General features: G+C 45.0%; 1 protein-coding gene across 1 annotated transcript in view; it reads left to right on the top strand.

Moving 5' to 3' along the window:
• Positions 1 to 10,000, top strand: part of atp10a (ATPase phospholipid transporting 10A) — a 61,946-nt gene that overhangs the window by 162 nt on the left and 51,784 nt on the right. The window contains exon 1 of the mRNA XM_053635973.1: positions 1 to 891. This exon is cut by the window's left edge and continues 162 nt beyond it. Coding sequence (XP_053491948.1) covers positions 473 to 891 — 419 coding nt within the window. The 5' untranslated portion in view covers positions 1 to 472. The remainder of the gene's footprint in view (positions 892 to 10,000) is intronic.

Genomic DNA, 10,000 nt, shown 5'->3' with positions numbered 1-10,000 from the left:
GGAGGGAGGAAGCCGCAGAGACACGGTCATAACGCGTGGCACTTCCAGTAACACAGAAGAAGCTCAACAAATGGGGCGGAGCCTGTTCGGGACTGACGTCAGAGGTACCGCCTCTCGCGGAAGCCACGTCAAAAACCGTCGCATATGAAAGCATGTGGATGGACCCGTCCTAGGCTGTAAGGGTGTATCCGGGTGTGATGGAGATCAGCTGGGCCGGGCCTAACACAGCTCGAGCTCAGCTTTAAAGCATCTTCAACTGCGCGAGGAAAAAAAAACACAGGAAAAAAGATGCAACAATGAAACTTTAAGACGGGAAATAAACACAAAGTTAGGGCAACAAAGTCGCGCGAGCATGGAAGAGCTGAAGATGGGAAGATGAAGGAAGTGGAGAGGAATGTCAGAGCTGGGAGAAGGCAAGGCATGATTACTTAGAGAGAGAGAGAGAGAGAGAGAGAAAAAGTTTGGAAAAGCCATGGCGCGCGAGAATGAAGAACCCGGAGCGGGCGGCAAAAAGCGCAAAAAGCGGAAAAGTAAAAAAGAAAGCAAGACCAGGACGGTGCACGCGAACATTCTGTACGACCACCACGCCAAAGCGGCGGAGAACCCGAACCGGCTGTACGCCAACAACAAGATCAAGACCACCAAGTACACCCTGCTCTCCTTCATCCCCAAGAACCTCTTCGAGCAGTTCCACCGCTTCGCCAACGTCTACTTCGTCTTCATTGCGCTGCTCAACTTCGTGCCGGTGGTCAACGCGTTCCAGCCCGTGCTCGCGCTCGCGCCCGTGCTCTTCATCCTGTCCGTCACCGCCATCAAGGACCTGTGGGAGGATTACCGCCGACACCGATCCGACCAGGAGATCAACCACATGGACTGCCTGGTTTACTGCAGGTAAAGTCTCCAGGACGCGGGGTTAGCCCGAGGTTCACAGGTGGGGTGGCAAGGAGCACTCCGATGGGGTGGCAAGGAGCACTCCGATGGGGTGGCAAGGAGCACTCCGATGGGGTGGCTAGGAGCACTCCGATGGGGTGGCAAGGAGCACTCCGATGGGGTGGCAAGGAGCACTCCGATGGGGTGGCTAGGAGCACTCCGATGGGGTGGCAACATCTAAATCTGTATGTTATACACACTCGAAAAACATCAGCCAGTATTTCTCTTGCATTTCTCTGGATTTAGAAACTTAAGAGCTACAGCACAGGGTAGGGAGATAGAACTTTCTACAGGGTGGTATTGGGGTGGCAGGAGCGCTCTAAGGGGTGGCAGCATGCATCCTAATTATACAGTGTATGATTTCAAACTCTTGTTTTGCATGTTGCTGGATTTAGACCTTCAGGGCTACACCATAGGGCAGGGAGATAGAACTTTCTATGGGGTGGTAACAGGGTGGTAGGAAGTTGCTAAAGGGTGGCAACTTCTAATTATTATATATATAACTTTCTTTGGGGTGGTATTGGGGTGGCACGAGCACTCTTAAGGGGTGGCAACATGCAGCCTAATTGTTTTATACACGCTCAAGCAAATGATCCCAAACTCATCTTTTGCATGTCAGCTGACGTGGAATCGTCAAACGTGCTTCGTAGGGCAGGACGATCTAACTTTCTCTGGGGTGGCAGGAGTACACCTGATGGGGTGGCCACATGCATCCTAATCACAGTCTGAAACCCTGTTCAGATGAGATTATTTTACTGATAATTGATGTTTTGCCAAGCTTCTGTGCCATCTGATTTCTTTTAGTGTGTGTGTGTGTGTGTGTGTGTGTGTTTTAAATAATTACAAACCAATTGGAACTTACAGAATTTTTTTGTCGTCCTTTTCGTTTTTCATTTCTTTTTATTCATTCGCAGCTTTGAAAAAAAGCCCATTCATCTCAAACTTTTCTTTTGTGCGTCTGTAGACTTTGATTTTTAACAGAACATCTTAGGGCCGGGCGAGGAGATGATGATGATGATGATGATGACGATCGATATCATGATGAATTACGTCACACTTTTCTGAGATATTGTAGTATTGTAGCTATATAACTTTCTAGAACAAGGTTGCAGTGGCAGAATATCCGGCCCCAGGACGGTATTCGATATGATGCAGGAGCTCTGCGGGCGTGACGGTCCTGATCGGCCTCTCCGAGAGCGTTATTGAGGGCAGATCTGAGGTGGCAAGACGCCATTGTCTTTGCTAAGGATTGCCTGTGTTTTTCTTGTTTGTTGGTATTTCAAGCTGTTGTCTCGATCAAAGCGGTGGATCGGGGTGGCAAAGAGCACGTGACCGGGTGGGCGAGATGTCCTCCAAATAATATCACGATATTTGTTTATTTTTGCATGAATGATATTCTGTAACAATATGAGAAATGATTTGGAAACATATCGATTACGTAGTGCAGCTCCAGCTGTTTCGTTCCCTTGCTGGATTTTTTTGTATGTTCTTCAAGCCGCTTATGCTAACATTGCTAACGCTCGGTTGTGGTGTTTAGTGAAGAGACTCAGGGAAGGTTTTTCTGTGGCTGAACAACCGACGTTCAAGATTTCCCACCTGATTTCATCACCAAACAGTCCGACGCCAACAGGAAACGCTACACACACACACACACACACACACAATATAACGAGGAAAGCACTGTGTATTAGTAAGATCCTGAGTGACTGTGTGGTGTCATGACCTTTTAAATAAGATTTAATTTTATCTTCCTGAACGCTCCTGCTCTCTTTTTTTCCGTTTATATTTCTGAAAATATCCATGACGATTATGATGACGATGATGATGACGATGATGATGATGATGATGATGATGATGATGATGATCTGAAATTCTCTGTATGACTAGCACTTTCTCTGCAGTGCTGCTAATAATGTGCGGTTATTCTGAATCTTAAACCAAATAAAAGGAATTGCAGCAAAAATCAAACAAACAAACAACCGACACGAATGGCTTCTTATTTCGCTTTAATTAATATCACAGTTTCAAAATTTGTCCCACATTTGTTTCTCTTTTTTTGCGCTATTATCAGTACATATTGGATTTCAAAAATGGAAGGAAAAAAAAACCCCATCAACCATCGAAAATCAGGAACCTGTGATTTAAAGAGGATCAGAAGGAGACCTACACTAGCCAGGGTTGGGCGATATGAAGTGGACCGAATCTCACGTCACAGTATGGATCATGTTTATATTTTGAAATGATGCGTATAACGAAATGATCTTGTGCTTTTTGTTCTAAAGTTGTGGTAGAAATGATCTTTACGGATTAACTGCATGCGTTCGTGACTGGTCCGCGGCGTCACTTACACGTGACGGTTTTCTGGTCAGTGTCTGATTTGTTCAACCCAGGCCACGCGTAATCGACAGAAGTCCGTCCCTGCAGCATTTGAACGCAAACTCAAGGAAACTCCGGAATATTCTCTGGAGCTTGCGACTTTTCCAAATTACCGCAGATTTTCCTGAGGATCGGACCGAGACGCGTCATGTGACGTCATCGCGAGGCGCGTTCAGCCGAAGCCCTCTTCAATTCACACGCGTCGAACACGAGTACAGCGAAAACGTCTCGTTTACCGTCAAACGCCACTGCGAAAGCACGCGCGAAACTGTTTCGTGCGATTGCGATTTTGCCGATTCGAGACGTTTTCCACAAACAAAAGCACGAAAAAAAAAAAACTCTGCAAGTCGCATCGCAAATTTTGAATAAAGCTTCAGCAGAATGCAGCGTTTTTGGCTGCAACAATTACAAAAGAACCTTGCAAAATCCTGTACGGACTGAGAAGCACCTCCCTTTTTACGTACAAGTTCCTCATGTTTGAGATGGGTTGGTCCTTGCTCGGTGTCGCGGGGGCGGGGGGTGGGGTTTGTTACATCACCGATAGCTCAGATGAACATCTGTGAAAAGGGTCTTTTGTGACATCTGAAAATATCTCTCAGTAGACTTCCTTTCTTTTTTCCCCTCCGTCATCCTACGATATATATATATAGATATCACCAAATCACCCCGCCGTGACACTGATTGGTGCGTTGTTTAATTAGTTTGCACCTAGTTAGTGTTAATATGTACATACAGTTGCAGTCGAAATTGTCCAACCCCCAGTGCGAATCAGGTTTATTGTGTGTGTACAGACGTTCAGCTGTTTGTGACGAACAGATCAAACACAAACGATCAACACAACGAATGCTTCAGGTGGTTTTCCCCGAATTCCACTGAAAATTCAAATTTCTCAAAATTATTCACCCCCTTCACGGCAGGTGTCTTTAAGACTTAGTAGAGCTCCTTGTCACTGTTATGACCGGCTGCAGACGAGATGCAGAGCTCCTGCAGCGTTCCTGAGGAACCTTCTCCCGTTCCTCATGAGCAGTGGCCTCCAGTTCAGTAATATTCTTGGGTTTGCCGCGTTAGTACTCGAGCGGCTTGTCTAATTTAATTGCTGCGACGAATAACCAAAACAAGCTTCTTTTAACTTATTGTGAGACAGAAGTTAATAAAACGTCAATGTCCTGCACTCCGTGTCTCTCAGTAATCACACATCCATATCATCCACCATGATGTAATTATGGGATTTTATTAGAAACATCTGAATATGTCATGCTTCGGTACATTTCCGGGCAGAAATCATGTGCTTCTCTGTGTTTATGCCTTCGAGGCTCCAGAGTCTGTCTCTCTCTCTCTCTCTCACACACACACACACACACACACACACACACACACCCTTCACTCCTCTTTGTTTTTATTAGCATTTTCCATACTGTCCCAACTTTTTTGGAATTGGGGTTGTACATGATCAGATTTAAAAAAACACAGTCCTCACTCTGAGAACACGTCTCTCCTGTGAGGTCTGATGGTGGCGGAATCATGTGCAGAGATCTCCTCAGGTCCTTGCTTGCTTCTCTGGTGAATCGTCTCTGAGGGGCTGAGTGACTCAACAGTATAATATTAATATTGTGATGAGTTATATATGAGACGTTTGATATATAGATAGACAGACGGACGGACGGACGGACAAATAGACAGACGGACGGACGAATGGACAGATGGATGGACATAATAGACAGACAGATGGACAGACATAATGGATGGATAGATAGATAGAATTGATATAATGGATAGATAGATAGATAGATAGATAGACGGATAGATATAATAGACAGACTGACGGACAAATAGACATGATGGATAGATTGATATAATATTTATATATATCTCACATACATACAGGTGCGTCTCAAAAAATTTGAATACCGTGGAAAAGTTTTTCCCGTAATTTAATTCAAAAAGCGGGACTTTCATATATTCCCGATTCATCACACATGAAGTGAAATATTTCGAGCCTTGTCTTTGTTTTATTCTTCATGATTACGGCGTACAGCTCACGCAAATCACACATCCAGAATCTCAAAATATTCGGTTAAAGAATTTATAATGCAGAAATGTGGACCTGAGAAGACTCTAATCAGATATTAACTCAAAACTCCTGCGACGGTTTCCTTTAATCTGTCCGTCTGGGTCAGTACACACACAGTCACGGGGAGGATGGAAGTTAACGTTGCATTTCATTTGGAAATCAAGGTTCCGGAGTCTGGAGGAAGAGTGGAGAGGAACAGAATCCGAGCTGCTTGAAGTCCAGAGTGAAGTTTCCACAGTCAGTGATGATTTGGGTTGCCAGGTCATCTCCCGGTGTCGGTCCAGTGTGTTTTCTCAAGTGGAGAGTCGATGCAGCGTCTACCAGGAGATTTTAGACACTTCATGCTGACGAGCTTTATCTGCTGACGAGCTTTATCCTGGAATTGTTCTGAATCCCTCTTTGGTCATCATGATGCTGTGTGATTTTAGATATGTTCTCTAACAATCTCCAGGTTCTTCCAGGAACTGCTGTATTTATATTGAGATCACGTGATGAGTATTTATGCATATTTATACTTCTGTAGTAACGTTTTTAAACGTGAAGGTGAAGAGTGCGGCGATCAGAAAGCGGCTGTTGTTGAAACGTGAATACTGCTGCAGTTTGTGGTTAAGCTGTAGAGAATTGAGGACATGACGTGTGTGTGTGTGTGTGTGTGTGTGTGTGTGTGTGTGTGTGTGTGTGTGTGTGAGAGTGGTGGATTTCTTGAGAAACTCTTCAGAAGTCACCAGGTTTCAGTCTGTGCTGTGGTTCTGCTGCTGATTATTTATCTCTCGCGGTGACTCACTCGAGCCGTGACTCTGTCGTGGAAGGGGTGATGCGGATACGATGGATCTCACTTTCCCAAATACACCCGGAAAATCTTTTACACATGCGCTGCCACGTGCGCAGAGTAAACGTTTCCACCTCTGTCATTTCTTTTTCTTTTTTTTTTTTTTTTAATGTGAAAGATAAAATATTGGCACCCTTGGCTGTGTTTGGGTGAATGTGTAAACCACCCTGGGTGCCAATACTTTTACTCTACGGAGGTATTATCCCAGTAGATTAAAAGGATCGGCACCCCCGGCTGCGTTTGGGCGCGCGTCTCGGCGCTTGCGCTCGATACCCCCTGTAATGTAACTAGAGGTGAAAAGTTTTGGCACCCTAGGCTGTCTGCGTGTGTGAAGTTTGCAGTTAAACTCTGTGTTTTCACTAAAGGACTAAATGTTTTGGCGCCCTGGAGCATGTCTGAATTTGCTGCCCTTGAGTTAACGTTTGTTCCCCTGTGTTTCGTGCTAGATGGGGAAAGTATTGGCACCCTCTGGTAACGTGTGCCTTTTCACTAAAGGCAAAGTGTTGGCACCCTTAAGAGCAGGGCTCGGACGATATTATATCATGATCAGTGATTACGCGATACACTTTTCTAAGATATCGTTGGTATGGTGATGTGTTGGTTTTTTTTTTTAATAATTACATATGAAATGGAACTGATGTGATTTTTTTAACTTGATCTTCTTTGTAGGCATTAAAGAAAAATATCGTCGAACTCAGTTTAAGGTTTATTTTGTTTATTTTATTGTACTGCTGCTTTGCAGACAGTTTGTTAGCTAAATTGTATATCGCGATGCGCATCGTGTATCATAACGTCCTCAAGTATCGTGATGATATTTTCCTCATATCGCCCAGCCCTACTTAACGGCGTGTAGGTGCCCGAGTTACGATTGAGTTAAAGGCTCCTCCTCTATATTTTAAATGGAAGATGAAGTATTGGCACCCTTGGTTGTGTTTTGGGTGAACATACAGTGGATATAAAAAGTCTACACACCCCTGTTAAAATGGCAGGTTTCTGTGATGTATGAAAATGAAAAAAGATAAAGCATGTCAGAACATTTTATACCTTTTTATTGTGAAATATTAACCTACTGATTTAAAGCAATAAGAATCATTTTAGGGGAAAAAAGGTACAATAACCTGGCTGTATAAGTTTGCACACCCCTAAACTAATACTGAGTTGAAGCAGCGTTCGGTCTTTTTGGATGAGAGTGGGTCAGTGTGGAGCGTCTTGTCTGGACTTGGCGATATTTTGCCGTTGTTCCTTGTAAAAGCGTTCTAACTCCGTCAGATGGGCGGGGCGTCTCCTGCACACTGCCCTCTTCAGGTCAGCACACAGATCTCTGATTGGATTTAGGTCTGGACTCTGGCTGGGACGTTCCACATGCTTGAGCTGGTTTTGGTGAAGCTGTTCCTCTGTTCATCTGGAGGTTTGCTTCGGGTCGTCGTCGTGCTGAAGGTGAAATTCCTCTTCATCTGAAGTGTTGAAGGTTTTGCACCAGAATTGACGGGTATTTGGAGTTATTCATTATTCCCTCCACCCTGATGAAAGCCCCAGTTCCAGCTGGAGAAAAACAGACCCAAACTCTGATGCTGCCCCCACCGTGCTTCCCCGTGGAGACCGAGTTCTTCTGGTCATGTGCTGTGGGTTTGTGCCGAACATATCTTTTGGTATTTTGGCCAAAAAGTTCAACTTTGCTCTCCTCGGACCAGAACACGTTATTCCACGTGGTTTTGGGAGATCGGATGTGTTGTTTGTTTATTTTTTTGGTTAAAAAGGCTTCCGTCTTGCCCCCCTACCCCATCACCCAGAGATATGAAGAATTCAGGAGATTGCCCTCACATGTCGGGAGCAACCAGTACTGGCCAGTAATTGCTGCGGATCTTTTCATGTCTCTGTAGGCCTCTCTGCAGCCTCCCTGACCAGTTCCTCCTGATCTTCTCATCAGTTTTAGAGGGACGTCCTGCTCTTAGTGTCACCGTCGTGTCATATTTTCTCCACGTGTTGATGATCGTCTTTACAGTGTTCCATGGTATATCCGATGCCTCGGAAATATTATGGTATCCCTCTCCTGAGTGATATTTTCCAACAATGAGATCCCGGACCTGCTCTGTAAGACCTTTACGTATCAAGAAGATGTCAGGAGAATCCTATAGGAACAGCTGGACTTTATTTGGGGTTAATCAGTCACTTTAATTGATGGCAGGTGTACACTAATTAGTATTTAAATGAGCTTGCATGTGATTGGTTGATTCTGAACACTGCCACATTCCCAACTATGAAAGGGTGTGCAGACTTACGCAAACTGGAGACTGGAAGTTCTTTTGTTTTTATTTTTTCCCCACAAAGACATGTCTGGGAGTGTATCACTTCATGTCTCTATGTATGTGTATATTTATATATGGATGTGTATGTATTTTTACGTGTATATGCAATTTCACGATAAAGGTGAAAAGGTTCTGACGTCGTAGTTCTTAGTTTCATTTTTTTACTTCACAAAACCCTGTCATTTTAACAGGGGGGTGTAGACTTTTTATATCCACTGTATGTGGTAACGTTCGCACTCGCACACTCTGTTCTCACGATCGATTAAAAGTATTGGCACCTAGTGCTCTGTAGGCTTTCGGTTCACACGCTGCCCCGATTTTCTCATCTATATTTCACAGGGGGGTGGGGGGATGAAGTATCGGCTGTCTTCGGGTGAACACGTCTGCGTCTGCTCCTCTGTGTTTTACACTAAAGACTATACTTTAGTCACCGATAATCTCCAGAAAACCTCTTTCGCGGGTTGCATTATGTGACGGGAAGGAGAAAAAATAATACGCATACTTGTATGTCTGGGGTAGCTAGAATTGTGGGTTTGGACTGTTGGGGTTTTTTTGGGGGGTTTTTCGCACAAATATTGCATACGTTCTGCTGAATTATGTTGCCAGGTCTGCAGTTGTGGAGCCCAGGTGTTCAGTGTTCAGTACGTTCCTCGTGGTGTGGTGTTAGAGAAGCACGGTGTGTTATATTCTGCCGCCGTATCGCGTATGAGTAGGTGTGTAACTTTTTTTTTTTCTTTTCACATTATGACCTCGATGTTCTTTAATCCTCGTTTTGTCCTCGGCGGATAAACACAAGTTCTTCGAGAAGTTAAGTGCAGGAACGGAGCATTCGTTTTTCCTGCTCTCTGACTGCGTGAGTGAAGGTCAGGCTGTTATCCGTCACGATTACAGCGTCTCCACAACTCCTGTTTTCTTCAGCCGCTCACGCGCGCGCTCGTACCTGACCGACTCAGCGGGCGTGTGTTTTCCTCATGAAAAGCGTCTCTGTAGCTCTGCAGGAGCAAAAGCCTCAGTGTTGGTCCGGCTGCAGAAGCTGAAACAGAGCTGAATGTTCTCCAGGCTGAATGGCCTTCACATCGCGCGCAGTGGAGCTCCAGGCTCAAAGGCGGAGCACGTGCAGCTGCGGGACAGACTGCGTTTTTAAAACGTTTCGATTCGGGCGCAGCGTTTGTAAAATTCCCCGAGTGCACAGGGCAGAGGTCACGAGTGCATCCGCTGCTTAAAATACCTCGTTATTACAGAGCTGGTCTTTTTCCTCCAACATAAAACACCTCCGCGGCACCTCTGCAGGTGGAGGCTGTCTGAGCCGCATGAATTCGGTCAACGCTGAAGCAGCACTAGGGCTCGTGGGGTTTTTTGTTTTTTCCCTGAAAAGGCCGGAGTGAAAGAAAATCTCTGCGTTTCTTTCCTCTGAGCGATCTTGCTCACCTGGTGGCTAAAACGCAACTGACGTGCAGTTTATTCTGTAGGAGGAGCTTGATGTTTTGG

The sequence above is a fragment of the Ictalurus furcatus genome, chromosome 11 (assembly GCF_023375685.1).
Source record: "Ictalurus furcatus strain D&B chromosome 11, Billie_1.0, whole genome shotgun sequence".
Taxonomy (NCBI): domain Eukaryota; kingdom Metazoa; phylum Chordata; class Actinopteri; order Siluriformes; family Ictaluridae; genus Ictalurus; species Ictalurus furcatus.
Note: the sequence above shows the minus strand (reverse complement) of the source record. Positions and strands in the feature narration are given on the sequence as shown.